The following is a 25045-nucleotide window of genomic DNA, read 5'->3' on the forward strand; positions in this document are numbered from 1 at the left end:
CTAACCTGAGACTATGCAGACTGCAGAAAGGCACAAGCACCTGCTTGGCTGGCGTCCTGAGAAGTTCTATCCTATGCTCTTCAGTAGCCCTGGGCCTGGGAGAGGTTTACTGAGCTCTGTTGTGTGCCAGGAGCATCTCATTCCTATCTCAAACATTGCTAAGTAGGTCCCTGACCCCTGGGATCCGCAGGAGCTCTGAGTCTGCATTTGTGTGTGCTGGGCTGCCCATAATCTTTCCTTCCCCATTTTTGCTCTAACGGTGTGGCTGTGAACTGTGCATGCACCAGGCATGCACATTTGGATCAGCGCAGGTCTGCTGTGCAGTCCATGTAGTTCCTCGCCCCTTGCCTGACTTGGACTCTCTTCTCATCCCCCAGGCTTTCTCGCAACTCTTGGGCCTGCTGCCGTGGACTTGGTGGCGCCCTTCTGCAGTGGTCAGCCCTGGGCTTCCTCCACCCATGCAGTCTCCTCCCATCATTGCCGAGGGCCTCGGCGCCCCTCTCTTTGGGGCCTACACAGTCCCCACCTTCAAGTTCCAGCCTCGCAGGGAGACTGTGGATTGGAGGCGCCTTAGCGCCCTGGATGTGGAGCGTGTGGCTCAAGATCTGGACGTGGCCGTCCTGCAGGAGAACATTGCTGGCGTCACCTTCTGCAACTTGGACCGCGAGGTGTGTAGCCGCTGTGGGCAGCCCGTGGATCCGGTGCTGCTCAAAGTGTTGCGTCTGGCTCAGCTCACCATCGAGTACCTGCTGCACTGCCAGGACTGCCTGAGCGCCAGCGTGGCCCAGTTGGAGGCCCGGTTGCAGGCCAGCTTGGGCCAGCAGGAGCGAGGCCAGCAGGAGCTGGGCCGCCAGGCTGATGAGCTCAAGGGTGTGAGGGAGGAGAGCCGGCGTCGTCGCAAGATGATCGGCACCTTGCAGCAATTGCTCCTGCAGACGGGCGCCCACAGCTACCATACGGTAAGGAGCCCTGCGGGGGGGGGGGGGGGGGCTCAGGGGAGGGCCAGCAGCCCCGAGGTCTCTGTGCTCCATGCTTCTGGCAGGAGCAGATATAGTTGTGTGTGTGTGTGTGTGTGTGTGTGTGTGTGTGTGTAAAGGATGTTTGTAGTGACTATGTATGTAGGGAGAAAGTACATGTCTAGGATGAATGAGTGGAAGGCATGTGTTTACGGATGGTGTGAACATTGTGCCTAATGTATATATGTGTTTGGAAGTCACCTATGTTTGTGGTGTGTATGCAGAATTTGTGATGTGATATGTGCTTTGTGTACATGTGTGAATGACTGGTATAGTGTTCTAAAGGGCGTGAGTGGAATGACTAGAGTGAGTGCAGTGAATAGGGCATTTGCTTTGCACGCAGCTGACTTGGGTTCCATCTCTGCCAGCCCCTATGGACCCCTGATTGCCTCCAGGACTGATCCGTGAGTTAGAGCCAGGCGTAAGTCTTGAGTACAGCCAGGTGTGGCCCCAAGCCCCAAACTTGCAGCTCTTCCGCAATGTGGTTTCATTCACCTGATTCTGTTTATCAGGGTCATTCTAGGCTGGCATCATAAGTCTTTGTGGCCTGGACAATATTTCTGAGGCTTCTGTGTCCCAGTGTCTCTGAAACAGTGCCAAAGTCAAAGGAAGCTTTGGTCTGGGTCACATGTTCTCCATGGGCTTGGGAATGGGACTTAGTGGAGAAGAGGGTGATCTCTGGAAGGCAGCTGGGTCCTGCGGTTAGAGGAAGAGGCTGCAGAAATGAGCATGTTGTGTTCTTTATAAGTGAAGAAGGCGAGATGAGGCTGAGAGCTGGGGGAGGGAAGGAGGATATCTTTCTAAGATGGGGTTTAAATTGAGACTGAAGAGGTGAGCATGGTTGGTAAAAATGTGTTACAGGCAGCAGCAACTTAGAGAGAGGGCAGTGCAATGGAGATGGCTTGGAGAATGGCCTGAGGTAGGTTGGGTGGGGTGAAGGCACTGTTCTGGATAAGGCAAGAGAGAGGTCCAGAGCCAAACATGTGACTAAAGTCACTTTTAAAGAGTGTGGAAGGGCTGGAGAAATACTACAACAGATAGCACACTTGCCTTGCACAAGGTCTGTCTACTGAGATTTCATCCCTGACATCCATACAGTCTCTCCAGCCCATCAGAAAAAATTCCTGAGTGCTGAGCCAGGTGTGGTTTACGACCACCACCTGTCCTCCAAAAAGTGTGAATTTGGTTTTATTAGGAATGTACTTACTGTTTCCCCAAAGACTGAACCAGTTGATGTTCTCATCAGCAATGAATAAGGAAGGACCCCCTCTCCCCTGCATCTGCACGAGTAGGTTATTGTTCTTTTTATTTACTTATTTTTGGTCTTTGGGTCATACCAAGTGCTCAAGGGTTACTCTTGGCTTTGCACTCAGAAATTACTCATGGCAGGCTCGGTGAACCATATAGGATGTTGGGAACGAACTTCAGGCAGCCATGTGTAAGGCAAATGCCCTATCCAATGTACTATCGCTCCGGCCCCATTATTGTTCTTTTGGATGAGTGCCAGTCTCTATGTTGTGTGAGGTGGTATCCAATTGTTTGATTTACATTTTCCTTATGATTAGTAATATAGAGCAATTTTCATGTGCCTTTTGGCCATTTTGATGTATTTTTGAGGGAGTTACTATTCATCTCTTCTCCCCATTTTTATGGGGTTATTTTTCTTTTTTTCTTGTAAAGTTCTACTAGTATGCTTTATATAATGTGTGCTTTATATAACTTGGATATTAACCTCTTGTTGGTTGAGTGGTGGGTGAATAATTTCTTCCCATCTGTGGGCTGTCTTTGTATTCTGGTCTTTTTCGGGGGGGGGGGGCACACTGGGCAATCCTTAGGGGTTACTCCTCACTCTGTGCTCAGAAATCACTCCTCAGAGACTCTTAGGAACATATGGGATTCCTGGGGTCAAACCTGGGTCAGTCACATGCAGGGCAAATGCCCTACATGCTATGCTATTGCTCTGCCTTCCTGTATTCTGGTTTTGTTTCATTTTTTTAATGACTGAATTTTTTAAAAATTTATTTAAAGAAAATGCATTACATAGTTGACATAACTGATAATAATACATTTCTAGGGAGACCAAAAGCAACATTTTTTTAAAGATAGAAAATTGAAAGAAAAACTAAAGAAATGGAAGAGAAAGGAAAGAATATTTTTGAAAATTATTGACTCACAATGAGTTCATTGAAGCATCAGCAGAAAGTTTAGTAAGCTCTTCTTTTTTGTTTTTAAAAGATAAGAGTTAAAAAATATAGTAATAATGGTGTGAGAGTGGTGATTGTTGTTCGCTTTGGCCCAGCAAAATATGGATAAATGAAAAAAAAAAAAAAAAGAAGCCTTAGCCTAAATACAAAGAGACCTTATCTCTGAAGTTTTCTGACATAAGACTGACTATGGATTCCATGCATACTAGGTTGTTCAACTCCTGAGTCATTCTCTGTGGTCACAGTGAATTTTTTTCACACATTAGCTGTTTGTTGTTGGTGTCCGATTTCTGTAGTTAAAGATTCTGGTTTCTGTGTTTCAGAGAAGTCAGGATGTGGAGCATTTATGACTTAATTTTTAAAAAATTAATATCTTTTACTTAAGCACCATGATTACAAACATGTTTGTAGTTGGGTTTCAGTTATACAAAAAAGACCACTTCACCTTCACCAGTGCAACATTCCCACCACCAATACCTCCTCCATTTCCCTCCTTCCCCACCCCCTACCCGTATTCAAGACAGACATTCTATTTCTCTCACTCACTATCTTTGTCATGATAGTTGTCAGTGTAGTTATTTCTCTAACTGAACTCACCGTTCTTTGTGATAAATTCATACCATGGGCTGGTTCTTTCAGCCCTCATCTCAATTGTCTCTGAGTATTATCAAAATAATGATTTTTCTTTTTTCTTTTTTTTTATTTTTCTTTTTTATTTATTTATTTATTATTTTTGGTTTTTGGGCTACACCTGGTGGCTTTCAGAGTTTACTCCTGGCGTTACGCCCAAAAATTGCTCCTGGCTTGGGGGACCATTTGGGATGCTGGGGGATCGAACTGCAATCCATCCTAGGATAGTGCGTGCAAGGCAAATGCCCTACCGATAGTGCCACCGCTCCGGCTCGTCTTTTATTTTTCTTAGATCCTATAGATGAGAGAGACTATTTTTTTGACTTTCTCTCTCCCTCACTTCACTCAGCATAACAGTTTCCATGTCCATTCATGTATAAAAATAATTTCATGACTTTATTTTTCCTGATAACTGCGTCGTATTCAACTGTGGTAATTTGTTTCTCTTTGGTTTCCACGGTTTGAACATGCTGTATTTTTGTCTGTTGGGTCTATAAGTGTAACCGACATCAGTGGAATTCAATTGATTTCACAAATTCATTTTGAACACTGTGTGCCTGAAGAGAGTCCTGAGTCCTGAGTCCTTATCCAGAGGGTCCGCCAGTGGATGAGTGCTGTGTCAAATTTACTGCTAGACTGGTTATCAATGGATCCTCAAAAGCTCTCAAAAAATTGATTCCCATTCCCCTATCCCCTAGGAAGGGGAAGAGATCTCGGTAATATTTATCCGCGGCAAATAATCCACACAGACAGGAGGGTAAAAAGGCAAGAAGGTCGGATGCAGAATCCTTTGTCAGCCTACCAGCAGCTCCAAAAACCTTGAGCTCGCTAGTTAGCTGCTCCAAAAGACCCTGAGCACCTTGCTCGAAAACTATTTATTAGGCTCTCAACAGCGCAACAGCGCCCCCACCTGGAAAGTCGTAGATGGGACAACAGGCAGAGATGATGATTTTATAGAAATGCTTCCATATAGAACAGATGAGATGATCTAATTCTGTCCTCACCACTCCTTTCCCCCCTTGTAGTGCCACCTGTGTGACAAGACCTTCATGAATGCCACCTTTCTCCGGGGCCATATCCAGCGCAGGCATGCGGGCACTGCTGATAGTGGTGAGTTGGCTTGGGACTGTGGGAGGGGATGGGCTAGTATTCTGTGGGTATATAGGGGTACATATCTTCACCATGCTCCCCTCAGAATCTCAGTAGCCAGCTGAGGAGGGAGCATTCCCACCATCCAGCATGGGGAATCCCCCTAGGCTGGCACGGAGGAGGGCTGGATGAGACAGGTGGGACTGAGCTGAGCTTGTCTGTGTGTCCTCTGCAACTCAGTAGCCCTTCCTGAGTGGGGTACACGTGCAGAGTCTGAAGGTCCTCCTTCTAGCTTGCTGCCAGCCTGCTCCTCACTTATACCTTTCTTCTGAAGGAGCTTTTGTGAGTTAATGAGCTGCTAGATTAGTCCTTAGTGAGTTTTTTTTTTCCTAGACCCAGCAGTGCTTTGTAATATCATTCTTGCCCCAGTCCTTTGCCATTTTAAAATCCACATATTTGTCATTGAACCACTTTAGTTTTACTGTTTCATATACAGAAATGCTTTGACAAAATGTTTTCCCAGGTATTTGCATACTTTGAATCTATTTAAGCTTCAATAAAAATTAGCTTGTTGAAAAATCAAAATAAATACAAAAATTGAAAGCATATATATACATATAAATTTCATAAGAGAAAACATTTTTCTGATTTTCCATTAATTTAATTTCCTTTGCAAACTGCAGGTTTAGAGAGTTTTGTAATTGGGATTCCCAAGTAGTGCTTAGAGTGTGTGGGAACCACTTATGGCAATATTTGGCCAAGTGGATCGGTGATGGGATTGCCAGAGCCACACCTGGCAATGCCAGGGACCTCTAGAGCTACAACCACTGATGCTTGGGAGGCCCTGTGATGCCAAGGACTGAATCTGGATCAGGTGCATGACTGGAACTGGTGTTCTCAGGGGAACATATGTGGTTCTGGAGATCAGACCTGCAGTTGGCTGCAGGCGAAGCAAGAGCCTTACTCATTATGCACCTCTCTTCCCTTCCATTATACTTTATTCTTTAGTTGAATTATCGCATAATTTATGTGTTACCAAGACATTTCCCTGTTATACACCACATGATGCTCAACATTACTGCACCCAAATCTTTGTAGATGTTCCTTATTATTTCCTTAATTTACAGTGTCAGAAGGAGAAAAACATGTAGTAAAAGGAACTTGTGCTGCATTCAGAGCATGGCTTTTAATTTCCAGGCATCTGGCTTCCCAGATTTCCCAGTTCTCTGTTCTCCACTCACTTCACATCACACTTCTATAACATGTAAAAACCACTTGTTTCCAGAAAGTTCAGTCTGGGCTGGGGAGAAGCCTAAAGAGGCTAGAGCACGTGCTCTGCAGTAACAGGCTGGGGTTCAAGCCCAGTTACCACAGTCTTCTCAGCACCACCAGGAACAGAGAAACAAGCACAGAGAAATCCGTGTCTCTTTTCAATGAAAAACTTAGTGTTTAATGATGGTATTGTCATCCATTGGATAATCGCCAAATATACTTTAATAAAGTGATTTTTTTCATTAAACTTTAACTCCCTTCCTTATGCATTAATGATCTTCCAAGGAGGGCTCAGGAGGCCCAGGACTCCCACCAATGATTCTCAGTCAACTGGATAGATCATGCAGGGGTCCTCCAACTTTTTCAACAGGGGGCCAGTTCACTGTCCCTCAGACCATTGGAGGGTCTGACTCTAGTAAAAACAAAACTTAGGAACGAATTCTTACGCACACTGCATAGATCTTATTTTGCAATGAAGAAACAAAACAGATACAAATACAATATGTGGCCCGCGGGCCATAGTTTGAGGACCACTGGGAAATCCTGAGGATGTGGTGCTGCTTATTCCAACAGTGCTGGGGCCACTCCTAGGCCCTCAAGGCTGCCCCCAGGCAGTGCATGGAAGCCTGTGGGGCTGGAGATTAAATCTGGGCCACACACTAAACTAACACTGTTTTTCTCCCAATTCTCAACCCTTAGCTTTTGTTTGTCAATATGTGGTTCGATTAGGATGTTATTTTATTATTCATTATTAAGTACTTTAAAACAATATTTAATTTCTTTTAGGCACTGTGATTTTCAATTTGTAGGACTTCATTGAATCTGTATAATACTTTGAGTGTAATTGTCATTAAACAATACTAATTCTTCCTATTCATTAACGTAGATTATTTTTCTATTTCCATGTGTCTTCTATTTCTTTTAACAATGGTTGGGAGTTTTTCATGTATGTCATTCATATATATTCTTTGTTAAGTTGATTCTTTTTTTTATTGTTAAATTATCTTTATTTAAACACCGTGATTACAAATATGATTGTAGTTGTATGATAGTGGTAAAGAACACCCCCTTTCACCAGTGCAAGGTTTCCACCACCAATTTCCCAGATCTCCCTCCTCCCCACCCCATCCACAGCTGTACTCGAGACAGGCTTTCTACTTCCCTCATTCATTCACATTGTTACGATAGTTTTCAGTGTAGTCATCTCTCCAACTGCACTCATCACTCTATGTGGTGAGCTTCATGTCATGCGCTGCATCTTCCAGCCCACGTCTCTCTTGTCTCTGAGATACTGCTAAAAATGTCATTCATTTTTCTTAAAACCCATAGATGAGATGTTAAGTTGATTCTTAGTAACTTTTTTTAATGCAATTGCAAATGGGATCTTAAAAAGCTCTTTTTCATTTTGATATGACATCCTGACAATGATGTAATGGCAACAACTCGATCCAAGAGCAGGCTGTCCTATCTAATCACCTAACGGTAAGAGGAAATCCTTTGATCTGTGCAAAAACCAAGATTGCTAAGTACAGAAGGCGAACCTAGACAACCATTATTGGGCAAAACTTAACCAGGACCAATAAGAAAGACCCTAGCCTAGACTTCGGCCTAGAATTTGCACAATAACCAAGATCTCTAATTTCAGAAGTCCGACTTTGACAACTCCGACAGAGCAGATTTTCTGGAAATACAACGAAGGACTCTATCTTAGGCTTGTCCTAGGATCTCTGCAAAAACCAAGACCACCAATTACAGAAGACTGATTAAAACAGTGATAGAACAGAACTGCTAGAAAGCTAGAAAGACGCTATCCTAGGCTCATCCTATGACTTATGCAATTACCAAGATCTCTAGTTAGAGGCCTGATGTGAGTGGATAGTTTCCTGGCACCAAAAAATTTATTGGGGTGTGAAAAGGAGCATGTCTGGAGACTGTAGTTATTCCCATGACAGTATGCTTCAAGAGCAGAGAAACCCTGTATCTTTTAGGCCAAGGGACTTCCCTTTCTAATTTCCCCCAATATTTACAATGCAAAAAATGAAAGCAAAAACAAAACAAAACAAAAACCTTGCCACACCATCCCTCCTCCCCTTTTCCTTTCCTTCTTCTTTTCCTCTTTCTTTTGGTCTCATGGTTATTGTTTGGTTGTTGTATTTGTTGCTGGTTTTGGTATTTTGTTTGATTTTTGCTTCTTTTTAAAATATAAATTTTTATTTAAGCACCATGATTACAAGCATGTTTGTAGTTGTGTTTCAATCATAAACAGAACACCCACCATTACCAGTGCAACACTCCCACCACCAATGTCCCCCCTCCTCCCCGACCCATGCTTATATTCGTGACAGGCATTCTACTTCTCTCATTCTTTAACATTGTCATGTTAGTTGTTAGTGTAGTTTTTTCTCTAACAGAGTTCACCACTCTTTGTGGTAAGCTTCAAATTGTGAACCGGTCCTTCCAGCCTTTCCAATCCTAAACTCTATTGTCTCTGGGCCTTATTACAGTAATGTCTTTAATTTTTCTTAAAACACATAGATGAGTGAGACTACTGCGTGTCTATCTCTCGCTGACTTAATTCACTTAACATAATAGATTCCATGTACATACACGTATAGGAGAATTTCATGACTTTATTCTTCCTGATGGCTGCATAATATTCCATTGTGCATATGTACCACAGTTTCTTTAGTCATTCATCTGTTGAAGGGCATCTTGGTTGTTTCCAGAGTCTGGCTATTGTAAATAGCACTGCAATGAATATAGGTGTGAGGAAGGAATTTTTGTACTGTATTTTTGTATTCCTAGGGTAAATGCCTAGAAGTGGTATAGCTGGATCAAATGGGAGCCCAATTTCCAGTTTTTTGAGGAATCTCCATATTATTTTCCATAAAGGTTAGACTAGATGGCATTCCCACCAGCAGTGCATAAGAGTTCCTTTCCTCCACATCCCTGCCAGCACTGATTGTTCTTGTTCTTTGTGATGTGTGCCAGTCTCTGTGGTGTGAGATGGTACCTTATTGTAGTTTTGATTTGCATCTCTCTAATAATTAGTGATGTGGAGCATTTTTTCATGTGTTTTTTGGCCATTTGCATTTCTTCTTTGAGGAAGTGTCTGTTCATTTTTTCTCCCCATTTTCTGATGGGGTTATATGTTTTTTTCTTATTAAGTTCTGTCAGCACCTTGTATATTTTATCTTATTTTATCATTATTATTATTATTATTTTTGGTTTTTGGTTTTCGGTTACACCTGACAACGCTCAGGGGTTACTCCTGGCTCTACACTCAGAAATCACTCCTGGCAGGCTCAGGGGACCATATGGGATACCGGGATTCGAACCAGTGTCCTTCTGCATGCAAAAACCTTACCTCCATGCTATCTCTCCAGCCCTGAAACAGAACTTTCTTTCTTTCTTTCTTTCTTCTTTTCTTTCTTTTCTTTTTCTTTCTTCTTTCTTTCTTTCTTTTTTCTTTCTTTCTTTCTTCTTTCTTTCTTTTCTTTCTTTCTTTCTTTCTTTCTTTCTTTCTTTCTTTCTTTCTTTCTTTTCTTTCTTTCTTTCTTTCTTTCTTTCTTCTTTCTTTCTTTCCTTTCTTTCTTTCTTTCTTCTTTCTTTCTTCTTTCTTCTTTCTTTCTTCTTTCTTTCTTCTTTCTTTCTTTCTTTCTTTCTTCTTTCTTTCTTTCTTTTTTTCTTTCTTTCTTTCTTCTTTCTTTCTTTCTTTCTTTCTTTCTTTCTTTCTTTCTTTCTTTTTCTTTCTTTCTTTCTTTCTTTCTTTCTTTCTTCTTTTCTTCTTCTTTCTTTCTTTCTTTCTTTCTTTTTCTCTTTCTTTTTCTTTCTTTCTTTTTCTTTCTTCTTTCCTTTCTTTCTTTCTTTCTTCTTTTCTTTCTTTCTTTCTTTCTTTCTTTCTTTCTTTTCTCTTCCTTCTTTCTTTCTTTCCTTCTCTTTCTTTCTTTCTTTTTCTTTCTTCTCTTCTTTCTTTCTTTTTTTTCTTCTTTCTTTCTTTCTTTCTTTCTTTCTTTCTTTCTTCTTTCTTTCTTTCTTTCTTTCTTTCTTTCTTTCTTTCTTTCTTTCTTTCTTTCTTCTTTCTTTTCTTTTCTTTCTTTCTTTTTCTTTCTTTCTTTCTTTCTTTCTTTCTTTCTTTTTTTTTTTTTTTCTTTCTTTTCTTTCTTTCTTTCTTTCTTTCTTTCTTTCTTCTTTCTTTCTTTCTTTCTTTCCTTCTTTCTTTCTTTCCTTCTTTCTTTCCTTCTTTCTTTCTTTCTTCTTTCTTTCTTTCCTTTCTTTCTTTCTTTCCTTCTTTCTTCTTCTTCTTTTCTTTCCTTTCTTTCTTTTCTTCTTCTTTCTTTCTTTCTTTCTTTCTTTCTTTCTTTCTTTTCTTTCTTTCTTTCTTTCTTTCTTTCTTTCTTTCTTTCTTTTTCTTTCCTTCTTTCTTTCTTTCTTTCTTTCTCTCTTTCTTTCTTTCTTTCCTTTCTCTCCTCTTCTCTCTTTCTTTCTTTCTTTCTTTCTTTTCTTTCTTTCTTTCTTTCTTTCTTTCTTTCTTTCTTTCTTTCTTTCTTTCTTTTTTCGTTTTGTCTTTCTTTCCTTCTTTTTCTTTCTTTCTTTCTTTCTTTCTTTCTTTCTTTCTTTCTTTCTTTCTTTCTTTCTTTCTTTCTTTCTTTCTTTCTTTCTTTCTTTCTTTCTTTCTTTCTTTCTTTCTTTCTTTTCTTTCTTTCTTTCTTTCTTTCTTTCTTTCTTTCTTTCTTTCTTTCTTTCTTTCTTTCTTTCTTTCTTTCTTTCTTTCTTTCTTTCTTTCTTTCTTTCTTTCTTCTTTCTTTCTTTCTTTCTTTCTTTCTTTCTTTCTTTCTTTCTTTCTTTCTTTCTTTCTTTCTTTCTTTCTTTCTTTCCTTTTTTTTTGTCACACCTGGCAGCACTCAGGGATTACTCCTAACTCTGCACTCAGAAATCACACCTGGCAGGCTCAGGGGACCTTATGGGATGCTGGGATTTGAACCACTGTCCTTCTACATGAAAGGCAAATGCCTTACCTCCATGCTATCTCTCCGGCCCAGCACCTTGTATATTTTAGAGATTAGCCCCTTGTCTGATGGATATTGGGTGAATAGTTTCTCCCATTCTGTGGGTGGCTTTTGTGTTCTTGGCACTATCTCCTTTGAGGTGCAGAAGCTTCTCAGCTTAATATAGTCCCATATGTTTATTTCTGTTTCTACTTGTTTGGAGAGTGCTGTTTCCTCCTTGAAGATGCCTTTAGTCTCAGTGTCATAGAGTGTTTTACCTATGTGTTGTTCTATATACCTTATGGTTTCAGGCCTGATATCAAGGTCTTTAATCCATTTGGATTTGATCTTTGTGCATGGTGTTAGAGGGGGTCTGAGTTTGCTTTTTTGCAAGTGGCTAACCGGTTTTGCCAACACCTCTTGTTGAAGAGGCTTTCCTTGCTCCATTTTGAATTTCTTTCCCCTTTATAAAATATTAGTTGATTATATGTCTGGGGAATATTCTCTGGATACTCAATTCTATTCCACTAATCTGAGGATCTGTCTTTATTCCAATACCATGCTGTTTTGATAACTATTGCTTTGTAATATAGTTTAAAATTGGGAAAGTAATGCCTCCCACATTCCTTTCCCCAAGGTTTGCTTTAGCTATTTGTGGGTGTTTATTGTTCCAAATGAATTTCAGGAGTGTTTGATACACTTCTTTGAAAAATATCATGAGTATCTTTAGAGGGATTGCATTAAATCTGTACAATGCCTTGGGGAGTATTGCCATTTTAATAATATTAATCCTGCTGATCTATGAGCAGGGTATGTGTCTCCATTTCCTTGTATCCTCTCTTATTTCTTGAAGTAGGGTTTCATAGTTTTCTTTGTATAGATCCTTCACCTCTTTAGTTAAGTTGACCCCAAGTTATTTGAGTTTGTGGGTGCTAATATGAATGAAATTGTTTTCTTAATGTCCATTTTTTCTCTATCATTATTAGTCTATAAGAAGGCCATTGACTTTTGCATGTTAATTTTGTAGCTGCCACTTTGCTATATGAATCTATGTTTCTATAAACTTTTTGGTAGAGTCTTTAGTTTTTTTTTTTTTTTTTTTGTTCTTAGATCACATCCGGCAGCACTCAGGGGTCACTCCTGGCTTCACACTCAGAAATCACTCCTGGCAGGCTCGGGGGACCATATGGGATGCCAGGATTCAAACCAATGACCTTCTGCATGAAAGGCAAATGCCTTACCTCCATGCTATCTCTCTGGCCCTGAGTCTTTAGGGTTTTCTAAATATATTATCATGTCATCTGAAAGCAGTGAGAGCTTGACTTCTTCCTTTCCTATCTGGATTCCCTTGATATCTTTTTCTTGCCTAATTGCTATGGCAAGTACTTCCAGTACTATGTTGAATAGGAGTGGTGAGAGAGGGCAGCCTTGTTTTGATTTAGATTTTAGGGGAAAGGTTTTTAATTTATCTCCATTAATAATAATATTTGCCATTGTCATGTGGTAGATGACCTTCACTATATTGAGAAAAGTTCCTTTCATTCCTATCTTGATGAGGGTTTTTATCAAGAATGGGTGTTGGAACTTATCAAATGCTTTTTCTGCATCTATTGATATGATCATATTGTTTTTGTTTCTCTCTTTGTTGATATGGTGTATTATGTTGATTGATTTGTGGATGTTGAATCATCCTTGCATTCCTGGGATGAAACCTACTTGGTCATGGTGGATGACCTTCTTCTTGCATTGAATTCTATTTGCTAGGATTTTGTTGAGGATCTTTGCATCTGTGTTCATCAGGGATATTGGTCTGTAATTTTCTTTTTTGCAGTATCTCTGTCTGGTTTTGGTATCAAGGTGATGTTAATTTCATAGAAACTATTTAGAAGTGTTCCTGTTTCTTCAATTTTATGAAAGAGCCTTAAAGAGATTGGTAGAAGTTCCTCTTAAAAGATTTGAAAGAATTTGGGGCTGGAGAGATAGCACAGTGGTGTTTGCCTTGCAAGCAGCTGATCCAGGACCCAAGGTGGTTGGTTCAAATCCCGGAGTCCCATATGGTCCCCCATGCCTGCCAGGAGCTATTTTTGAGCAGACAGCCAGGAGTAACCTCTGAGCCCCACTGGGTGTAGCCCAAAAAAAACAAAACAAAAAACAAAAAACAAAAAAGAAAGAAAGAAAAATTAGTGAATTCATCTAGGCCTGGGCTTCTGTTTTTGGGAAGATTTTTTTTTTTTGGAGGGTCACACCTGGCATCGCACAGGGGTTACTCCTGGTTCTATGCTCAGAAATCGCTCCTGGTAGGCTTGAAGGATCATATGAGATGCCAGGACTCGAACCACCATCCTTCTGCATGCAAGGCAACTGCCCTACCTTCACACTATTTTCCAACCCCAAGATATTTAATCACATTTTAATTTCCTCAATAGTGATGGGGCTGTTCAGATATGCTACCTCATCCTTATTTAACTGTGGGAGGTTATAAGAGTCCAAGAATATATCAATTTCTGCCAGGTTCTCTTGTTTTGTGGCATAGAGTTTTTCAAAGTAGTCTCTGATTACCCTTTGAATCTTTGCAATATCTTTAGTGATCTCCCCTTTTTCATTTCTAATCCGGTTTATCAAGTTTCTCTTTCTTGATTTATTTGTGAGTTTTGCCAGAGGTTTATCAATCTTGTTTATTTTTTCAAAGAACCAAGTTTTGCTTTTGTTGATCTTTTGGATTGTTTTCTAGATTTCCAGTTCATTGATTTATGCTCTAAGCTTTGTTATTTCCTTCTGCCTACCTATATTTGGTTCCATTTGTTGATCATTTTCTAATTGTATATGCTATGTCAATAAGCTATTTATGTAGGCCCCTTCTTACTTCCTGATGTGTGCTTGCAAAGCTATAAATTTTCCTCTCAGTACTGCTTTAGCTGTGTCCCATAAATTCTGATAATTTGTGTCTTTATTGTCATTTGTTTCCAAGAATGTTTTGATTTCCTCTTTGATTTCATCTCTGATACACTGGTTGTTCATTAGTAGGCTGTTCAATTTCCAGGTGTTTTTCTTCTTTGTCCCTTTGTAGTTTATGTCTAATTTCAGTGACTTGTGATCAGAGAAGGTAGTCTGCACTATTTCTATCCTCTTGATTTTATAGAGATATGTTTTATGGGCTAGCATGTAGTCCTGGAGAATGACCATTATGTATTGGAGAAAAATGTGTATCCAGGAGCCCAGAGAGATAGCACAGTGGTATTTGCCTTGCAAGCAGCCGATCCAGGACCAAAGGTGGTTGGTTTGAATCCCGGTGTCCCATATGGTCCTCTGTGCCTGCCAGGAGCTATTTCTGAGCAGACAGCCAGGAGTAACCCCTGAGCACCGCTAGGTGTGCCCCCCCCCCAAAAAAAAAAACCAAAAAAAAAAAAAAGAATGTGTATCCAGGTTTCTGAGGATGGAGTGCCATATATAATATATATACTAGTCCACTTTCTTTCATTTCTCTTTTCAGAGCTAGTATATTTTAGTTGGGTTTCAGTCTGGTTGGCCTATCAAGGTGTGACAGGGTAGTGTTGAGGTCTCCCACAATTATTGTGTTGTTATTTATGTCTTTTTTAAGATTTGTCAACAATTGTATTAAATACTTTGCTGGTTCCTCATTGGGTGTGATATATTTAGGAGTATGATTTCTTCCTGTTGTACATATCCCTTGATTAATACAAAATGTCCATCTCTGTCCCTTACAACTTTTCTGAGTGTAAAGTTCATGTCACCTGATATTAGTATGCCACTCGAGCTTTTTTAAGGGTGTGGTTTGCTTGGATAATTTTCCTCCAGCCTTTGATTTTGAGTCTATGTTTGTTCTGACTATTCAGGTGTGTTTCTTGTAGGCAGCAGAAGGTTGGATTAATTTTTTGATCCCTTTAGCTACTATGTGTCTCTTAACTCGTTCATTTAGTCCATTAACATTGAGAGACATAATTGTCATGGGGATTTAGTGCTATCTCTGTGTAGAAGTTTGGTGTGTCTGTTGGTCAGTCTTGTCTTAAAGTAGACCTTTCAATTTTTCTTTTAAGGCTGGTTTTGAGTCTGCAAAGTTTTTAAGCTATTGTTTATTCACGAAACTATGTATATTTTGTTTACATCTAAAAGTGAGTCTTGCTGGGTGTACTATTCTAGGCGAAGCATTTATTTCATTGATTTTTGTCACAGTGTCCCACCATTGTCTTCTGGCCTTGACAGTTTCTTTTGACAGGTTTGTTGTTTCTGTTGAGCTTATTAAAGACTTCTATTTTCATCTGTTCACATTCTTTGAGTAATTTTTTCATTGTATGATCATTTGCTTTAGGCTTTTTTCCAATTTCTTCTGCTGTATGAAGTTGTTCTGCATCTCATCTTCCAGCTCACTGATTCTATCCTCAGCTGCTGTTACCCTGTTGGAGAGGCTTTCCATTGAGGTTTTCAATTCATCTACTGAGTTTTTCAGACCTGTTATTTCAATTTGTAATTTTCTGATTTCTATCTTTATATTCTCTTGATTCTTATTAGTGTTCCATTTAACTCGATCTATGCTTTCTTTGAGTTCTGTGAACATCCTCCATATTTCTTCTCTAAACTCTGTATCTTAGAGACTAAATATATGGTTGACCATTTTCAGGTCATCAGAGTTGCCATCTTTATTCTCTATGCCTGGTGTTGGCCTGCATTGTTTCCCCATTGTCATACTTATATTGTGGGTTTTTCTACGTGTTGTGGTATTCATCAACTAGATGATAAGTGCAGCTATGCCGCAAAGCAGAGCAGCCACGCTCCTCTGGCTCCACCCTTTGTGGACAGAACGACTCACCTCTGAAGAAGACAAGCCCTCAGGGAAGAATGCTACACAGGATCAAGTCCCAGGCCAAAGCAAGCAGAGAAAAGTCCAAAGATATCTGCCTTGCTTAAGAGACACAGCAGAAGTCCTGTCTTTCATTTCTTTATTGACTTCTTTGTTGTTGCTGGCTGGCATTTTGTCTTCAAGTTCATCCATGCAATTCTCTATGTGTGTAATTCTGCTACTGTGACTTGTTAGCATGTTTTCTAGTTCCTTTATTTCCATTTGTATGGGCTGTTTTATCTTCTTATAGAGTTCTTCTTTGAGTTGGATGAATTGTTCATCTCTGGATTTCTTAATTTCTTTGGTTAGTGATTATTTTAATTCCAGTACTAAGATATTAAATGCTGATTTTAGCTCCTCATCTATAAAATTTAGGCATTTTAAAGGACTTGGAAATCTGGTAGGGTTTCTCTCTATATCCACAGCTGCTGGTGTCTTCCTTAGTTTTCCAATTAGACTTTGCATTTGGTGGGTTGGAGTACTGGAGTTTAAGGGTGTTTTGTTTTTGTTTTTTTTTTTTTGAAGCAGTCTAGGAGGTAGTTGGAGGTAGATCTATTTTAGGGTTTATTTATTCTAGGTACACAAGATTACCTGAATATGGTAGAGATGTTATAATCTAGTATGTTGGGTTTTTATTTTGGATTTGGAGCTACATATTTTTTTGTTTTGTTTTTGGGCCACATTCAGTGACACTCTGGCTTTACTCCTGGCTATGTGCTCAGAATTTTTTTCCTCACTTGGGGGGCCATATTGGATGCCAGGGATTGAACTGAGGTTCATCCTGGGTCAGCTACCTTCAAGGAAATTGCCCTACTTCTGCACTATCACTCCAGTCCTATGGTGCTATATATTTTCTAAGGAAGAAAGAAGTTGGGCCTGGTCTGCCGAGGTCTGTCTGGTATAAACTGAGATGTCAGCAGGGTTTGTGGGTTTGGAGGACTATGGACAAAGTGTGCATGTATAGGTACCACTGATTTCTCCTGGTCAGGAGGATATTCTTCTGACCTGCGATAACTTGGGGCATGTTGAGTGCCACTGGTGGGAGTGGTGCCACTCACATTTAGTTTGTTTCATTGAGTATGATGTTAACTATGTGTTTCTCGTATATAACACTTTAAAGCACTTTGTATGATCTAATTGCAGCTTACAAACACCTTCTGTTTTAGATGCTGTCATTACCTCCATTTTTCCAGTTTAGGGAAACTGAATTTAGGGAGAGGAGATTATGCCCTGAGGTATGACTGCATAGGTGAAGAATTGGCTTTAACTAAACTAGGTCCCCTCTCTGTGTGGTCTTCACAGGAAAACAAAGGAAGCAGGAGCAGCCTGTGGAGGATGTGTTAGAAGAGCTGAGGGCCAAGCTGAAGTGGACTCAAGGTGAACTGGAAATCCAGAGGGAGGCTGAGAAACAGCGGCAGCTCCAGGTGGGCAGGGAGAGGCATCGTCATGGTTCTGGACATGATCATGTCAGGAGACCTCTTATCTCATTCCATCCTGGCAGGCTTACCTTAGCTGCTATGCAGAGGAAGGAGGGAACTCTCCTGGGTATACCAATGATTTTAGGCAGTCTGGAAAGAAAAATGCATTTATTCAGCCAGGCCTCAGTGACCAGGTAAAGTAGTTTTCTGCATTCTCTCCAATGGTGTTTGGAGCTGAATTTTTATTTCTCACATGAGACTGTTAGCTTTTGATGATTAAGACTGGCTCCTAGTCTGAATGCCAAAAATAACTCAGAGATGCTCAGTAAACATAGAATGAAAATACATAAATTTGCCTCACCCCTACCTTTATTTTTTTTATTTATTGCTTATTTCTTAGAGTGCATTTATTGAACACCAGTGATATCAGTTATTGTGATAATACAAAGAAAAAACACATCCTCCTAATCCTCAAGGGACTTGGAAGTTCTGATGAGATCTGATCAATTCCAAGTTTAAACAGTGGAACTAGCATGGAATGCTCTTTAGATTTCCACAGTGGGTTGCAAGGACACTGGCAAGTTCTTGGTAAATACTTGCCTTTATGTGCACTAAAAATTCTTTTGCATTACTTTTCTTTGTAGGAAGCAGAGATTATTCATCAGAGAGAAACAGAAGCTAAGAGAGAATTTGATGAATGGAAAGAGAAAGAACGGGCCCAGCTTTATGGAGAAATCGACAAGCTAAAACATTTATTTTGGGATGAATTTAAAAATGTTGCCAATCATAACTCTACACTAGAAGAGGTACCAACATAAAAAAGCCATTTGAAAGTTCTCTTGTTGATAGTCTTATTTGTTCTAAAAAATTCTCACTTTCTAGCTTTTGTGTGTGTGTGTATGTGTGTGTGTGTGTGTGTGTGTGTGTGTGTATGTGAGCGCACATGCTTCAGGGATTTTACCCAAAATCTGTGAGGCGCATTTTCTCTCATTGAGTTACACTTGCCACAGGGGATAATACAATAAGGCAATGAGGCCCAATACCATAGGCCGTGGCTGGTTCCCTGCTCTTAGGTGGTGGCTGTGTGACCTTGGGAAAATTGCTTACCCTTCTTGTATCTCAGTTTCTTTCAGGAAGACAGGGTGCACAAAGGATTAATTTAACATGAATACAGTACTTAATATTGTATGGTATATGGTAAGAACTCCCTACATATAATCCTTAATTTGCAATGGTCTTTGTCAACTGGAAAAGAAATGTTGCAAAGTTCAAATAAATGTATTTATGGGGTTTATTTTTGGCTACACCCAGGGTTCTCAGAGGATCACAAATTGCTAGGAATCAAACCAGAGCCTCCTGTATATAAACATGTGATTAGAACCACAAGCCATCACCCCAGCAAGTACTTGCTGAGTGTTGGCTAAATACCAGGCACTCAGTTGGGGTTTCTGTGTGGAAGACCACAGAAAGCTAATATTTATAGACAATATGTGCTGTTTGCCAAGCCTAGTGAAAAGTATTTTATAGATACTAGTTTTTAACTTTCATAGCAACCAAATAACTACAACATTCTCAAAATAGGTAATCATTACCTTATTGATTTCTTTTTAAAAGTTTTTTTTGTGGGCCGGGCGGTGGCGCTGGAGGTAAGGTGCCTGCCTTGCCTGTGCTAGCCTAGGACGGACCGCGGTTCGATCCCCCCGGCGTCCCATATGGTCCCCCAAGAAGCCAGGAGCAACTTCTGAGCGCATAGCCAGGAGTAACCCCTGAGCGTCACAGGGTGTGGCCCAAAAACCAAAAAAAAAAAAAAAGTTTTTTTTGTAAAGGTATTATCATATTTTTCCTTTACAGTGAAGCATTAGGGTTATACAACTGGAACCTTGTTCTGCAACTGTTAACTTTAACATGGTCAAGTTGGGACTTGTATTTTTCTTTTGCTTTCTTTATTTTGCTTCTTTCTTTTTGTGCTGTAGATAAAAACCCAGGACCTCACACATAGAGGCCTGTATTTCACTCATAAGCCTAGAATTGAAATTTAAGCCTTATTATTTACTTATTTATTTTTATTTAGACAGACTCTCAAAGCTGTCTACAATAGATTTCAGGCATTCAATGTTCTGAATTTCATCACCATTGTCAGATTTCCTCCACATGTGATTCCAGGTTCTCTCCAAAGTATCCACCCCTGCAGCCCACTTCCTTAACAGGCATATTTTAGAGTTTAATTACTACTTTCTGAGTCTGATGTTTTCAGTTGTGTTGGCTCTTGTAGTTCAGTGATAAGCAGATACCACACCTCTATACCTCTGATATCTCCAAGGCCTCAAACCCTTTCCCTATGCTTCCTCTAGGTTGCCTCTTCCTTCTCCCACCTCTTCCCCTCTCCCCTCCATTTCTCTCCTTCCCTGGCCTTTGTATCACTGTCACAGGGCCAGGAACCTTCCCATCGTTGATACCTTACACTTCCCTACAATATTATTTAATATACCACAAGTAAGTGAGAATATCCATAAGCGCCCCCCCCCCCCCCGCTTTTTTTTTTTTTTTTTTATAAAAGTGCTTGCTTGTTCACTGCTGCACTGATATGTTCATTCAGGGAAAATATTAAAGTTTATCCCAGGACTATGTCTCCCTATATAAACCTTATGACTAAAACTATCAGGGACAACATTTTGAGGAGTCATAGTTTAGAATGCAGTTAGTGCCTCCTGAGATTTATTATTTATTTATTTATTTATTTATTTATTTTTAACCACACAGGGTGGCACTCAGGGGTTACTCCTGGCTCTGCACTCAGAAATTGCTCCTGGCAGGCTCAGGGGACCATATAAGATGCCAGGAATTGAACCCGGGTCTGTCCTGGGCCAACCGCATGCAAGGCAAACGCCCTACTGCTGTGCTATCTCTCCAGCCCCATTCTCCTTCCTGAGACTTCTACCATTAAAAAGAACTTTGTTTTTGAAAAGGAGCTATATTTTTTTCATTAAATAAACATTAATATTTATTTAATGTTGGTATTTATCAGTCAGATTATTTTTTCAATTATGACTATTGATTTTTTAAATTTTTATTGTGGAAAAGTGAATTATAACTCTTTTACAGTAAATATTAAGGCACATAGTGACAATAAAAAGGAGCTATTGGATAGTACTTTTCTGTTTTTTGTTTTTTGGGTCATACTCGGCAGCGCTCAGGGGCTACTCCTGGTTCTATGCTCAGAAATAGCTCCTGGCAGGCTCAGGGGACCATATGGGATGCCGGGATTCAAACCACTTCTGCATGCAAGACAAACGCACTACCTCAATGCTATCTCCCCCCCACCCCCAGAATAGTACTTTTCTCAATCATGTAATAGTTTGCCTAAGAAATCCTCTCAGTGGCATTTCCAGAAGTGTACCACTAAAGATGATTATAGTCTTGGAAGATTCATCATATTTGTCTGAAATGGATGATTTTAGCAAGTATGGAAATTGATACAATTGGATTGAGAACCATATGTACGTATACACACACACACACACACACACACACACATATATATATATGTGTGTGTGTGTGTGTGTGTGTGTATATACTCATGAATAGTGGACCCTTGTATCCTCTCCTAGATGGTTCCCAGTGTGTTCAGGTATAGTTTATGGGAGATAAGATGAAGACTCCACCATATACACCACATCCCAACTCTATATTTCTCATTCTTGAGCTCCAGCATGTCTCCTGACTCCATACTTGTCTTGATAAGACCTGGCTCACTAGTTATAGGACTGAATTATAGGTAATAGTTGTTTAGGTATCATGTCATCAGGGATTGACTCATATTCTTTGGTTGGGAAATTCTGAGTTTTGATATATGAAACTATAATTTTTGTCATTCATATATATATATATATTTTTTTTTTTTTTGTTTTTTTGGGCCACACCCAGCATTGCTCAGGGGTTACTCCTGGCTATCTGCTCAGAAATAGCTCCTGGCAGGCACAGGGGACCATATGGGACACCGGGATTTGAACCAACCACCTTTGGCCCTGGATTGGCTGCAAATGCCGCTGTGCTATCTCTCCGGGCCCCGTTATTCATATTTTTTAATTTTTAAAAATTTTATCACATTCTCATAAATTGAAACATACAATTTTGGGGGCTTTTTCCTTGTATTTGTGTAATTTTTGGAGTTTGTTTTGGGCCCACACACAACAGACCTCAGGGGCTAATTCTGGCTCTGTGCTGAACAGTCCCTCCTGACAGTGGCAAGAATCAAATCAGGGGTAACCACATGCAAGAAAATTGCCTTAATCTCTGTTCTTACGTATTTTAAATATATATTTTAGTATGCACATATTATGTATTTGTATTTCCCTCTTTTTTTTTTTTTTTTGTTTTTGGGTCACACTCAGCAGTGCTCAGGGGTTATTTCCTCTCAGAAATCTCTCCTGGGAGGCTTGGGGGACCATATAGAATGCCGGGACTCATACCACCGTCCTTCTGCATGCAAGGCAAACCTCCATATTATCTCTCCGGCCCCTCCCTCTTTTTTTCTTACCTAATTTATATTATTTTGTTTTTATTAAAGTACAGGCACTGGGGCTGGAAAAAGAGACAGCTGATAGGGCACTTGTATTGCACATACTGCAAGATTCAATTCCTGGCACCCTATGTGATTCCCGGGTTCCCTCCAGGAGAGATTCCTGAGTGCAGATACAGAGTAAGTCTTGAGCATCATTGAGTATGGCCCCCAAACAAACAAATAAAAAATCCTCAGTAAACTGGGTATAAAAGTTTGTGTTTTGGGATAATTATTTTTCTAATTTATTTTTCAAATTTCTGGATAAAAATTCATTTAGAATAATTAGAGTGAAAACCACTGCAAGGCAGCTTATTTCCAAAGCACACAGATTATGTAGAGTCATTGAGAGCCAAATGCATTTTGAAAACATTTCTCCTCAAAACATTCTTCCATACAGAAGACTGAGAGCTTCCAATGGCTAAGTTACATGATCAAAGAAAAAAATTTTTTTTTTTTGTTTTTGGCTGACATCCAGCAGCATTCAGGGATTACTCCTGGCTCTATGCTCAGAAATCGCTCCTGGCAGTCTCTGGTGACTATATGGGATGCCGGGATTTGAACCATGGACCTTCTGCATGCAAGTCAAATGCCCTACCTCCATGCTATCTCTCCTGCCCTAGAATAATTTTATATAATTTATTCAAAATTTTATTTGAGCCACATGATTTAGAATACCCTTAATAATTGGGTTACATGTATACTCATTCCGACATGATACTCAAGAGAAAATTTTAGATTAAGTATAGAGTATATACTGCTGTGAAAAGAGATCCCATGGAAAGGGAAAACCCATATAGGCTTGTAATGCCCAAAGGCTTATCATGCTCTATCATGAACAGCAGAGGGGCAGTAAAGTAGACAGAGCTGTACTTATGTCTGATAAAGCACTCTACAAAAATATTCAATCAATATAAATGATTGACATTTGCCCTTAACATTAGATATAAGAGTTAGATATTAATAAAAATGGCTCCAGGTTAAAAAAATGACTCCAGGTAATATCCAGGGCCTCAAGACAATTTAAATCTCAAATTGGGCTTATGGGTTTGCATATATTATAATAGATATGGAGATATCTTCTCTTGTTACTGCAATAGTGAAATGCTTAAAGATATAACCATGGGTGGATGAAAAGGCTCCTATCTCACTCAGTTTTCTTTGGCTTACCACTGCTGCTCAGAAATCACTACGTATGAATCTAAGTCATGCAAAAAGCCACGTGACAGCCTGTGTGTGTGTGTGTTTTGTGTGTGTGTGTGTGTGTGTGTGTGTGTGTGTGCATGCACGCCTGGAGTGCATTGTGGGTTGGAACATGCAAAAGTACTCAAGGAATGAGATGAGGTCTCTGTAGCTTCTTTGAGAGGCAGGTGTCATGCATGCTCCTGATTTGAATTTAGCAGAATTTCAGTGCAAAGGCAAGTCTGCTTTTGAATTCTGTTCTTTCATGAGAATTTGCTTCTCCAATGCAGATCTGAGCAAATCCTAGCAAAGGGGAACATGGGCTTTTGGTGGCTGTTCACAGGTGTAGAAATAACTAGAGAGGATGAATTGGAGGTTGTGTTTAGGATTAGTGGGCTTTAATACTGTATAAGATATAGAAGAGAAATCCATAACTTTACCTAAATTAATGTCTGGCCTTTTTAGAAACTACAGAAACTGCAGTCTCATAATGTGATGGAGTCCAACCTTGGGTCACTGCGTGATGAGGACTCTGAAGAGCAACTTAGACAGGTGCAGAAGTTCCAGGCCCTGAAGGAGAAGATGGACCTTCAGGTGAGCTGATGGTCACAAGCCTCTTTTCAAAGTCAGTCAAGAACTGTATTGTCGGGGCCGGCGAGGTGGCGCTAGAGGTAAGGTGTCTGCCTTGCAAGCGCTAGCCAAGGAAAGGACCATGGTTCGATCCCCCGGTGTCCCATAGGTCCCCCCAAGCCAGGGGCAATTTCTGAGCGCGTAGCCAGGAGTAACCCCTGAGCATCTAATGGGTGTGGCCCAAAAAAACAAAAACAAAAACAAAAACAAACAAAAAAAGAACTGTATTGTCTTCCAACAGTTTTTGTTTTCTTTTTCCTTTATTTTTAGTGAAGTTCTTTATTGTATTTTATTTTTAGGGGGGTTTTGGGTCACACTCAGCAGCGCTCAGGGGTTACTCCTAGCTCTAGGCTCAGAAATCACTCCTGACAGGCTTAGGGGACCATATGGGATCCTGGGATTAGAACCATCGTAGTTTTGCATGCAACGCAAACACCCTATCTCCATGCTATCTCTGTGGCCCCAGTTTTTTATTTTTGTATTTTTTTAATTGTTTTGTTTTGTTTTGGGATCACATTAGGCAGCGCTCAGGGGTTACTCCTGGCTCTATGCTCAGAAATCGCTCCTGGCAGGCCAGGGGAACATATGGGATACCAGGATTCGAACCACCGACCTTCTGCATGCAAGGCAAACACTTTTACCTCCATGCTGTCTCTCCAGCCCCTAGGATTTTTGTTTGTTTTTGGTCTTTCTTTTCTCTTCTTTTTTTTTTTGGGTCACACCTAGCAGCGCTCAGGGGTTACTTCTGGCTCCATGCTCAGAAATCACAGGCACAGGGGACCATATGGGATGCCAGGAATCGAACCACTGTCCTTCTGCATGAAAGGCAAATGCCTTACCTCCATGCTATCTCTCCAGCCCCCCAGTTTTTTATTTTTAATATCTTTATCTAAGCAGCATGATTACAAACATGCTTGTAGTTGGGTTTCAGTTATAAAAAAGAACATCCCTCCTTATGAGTGCAACCTTTCCGTGACTAATTGCCCCCAATTTCCTCCTCCCCCACCCCCTCTTCCTATATTTGAGATAGGCATTCTATTTCTCTCACTCACTACCATTGTCATGATAGTTGTTATGTGTAGTTATTTCCCTAACTGTACTCATCTTCTTTGTAGTAAGCTTCATATCGTGGGCTGGTCCTCCCAATCCTCATCTCTATTGTCTCTGTATTATTACCATACTATCTTTTATTTTTTTTTAATC

At 40.2% G+C, this 25045-nt stretch overlaps 1 protein-coding gene across 1 annotated transcript in view; it reads left to right on the forward strand.

The window, feature by feature from the left end:
* Positions 1–458: 458 nt before the first annotated feature.
* DZIP1L (DAZ interacting zinc finger protein 1 like) overlaps positions 459–25045 on the forward strand; it is a 56235-nt gene continuing 31648 nt past the window's right edge. The window contains exons 1-5 of the mRNA XM_049775611.1: positions 459–959; positions 4876–4960; positions 17357–17478; positions 18117–18278; positions 23678–23806. Of these exons, the coding sequence (XP_049631568.1) occupies positions 459–959; positions 4876–4960; positions 17357–17478; positions 18117–18278; positions 23678–23806 (999 nt within the window). The remainder of the gene's footprint in view (positions 960–4875; positions 4961–17356; positions 17479–18116; positions 18279–23677; positions 23807–25045) is intronic.

This window comes from Suncus etruscus, chromosome 6, assembly GCF_024139225.1.
Source record: "Suncus etruscus isolate mSunEtr1 chromosome 6, mSunEtr1.pri.cur, whole genome shotgun sequence".
NCBI lineage: Eukaryota > Metazoa > Chordata > Mammalia > Eulipotyphla > Soricidae > Suncus > Suncus etruscus.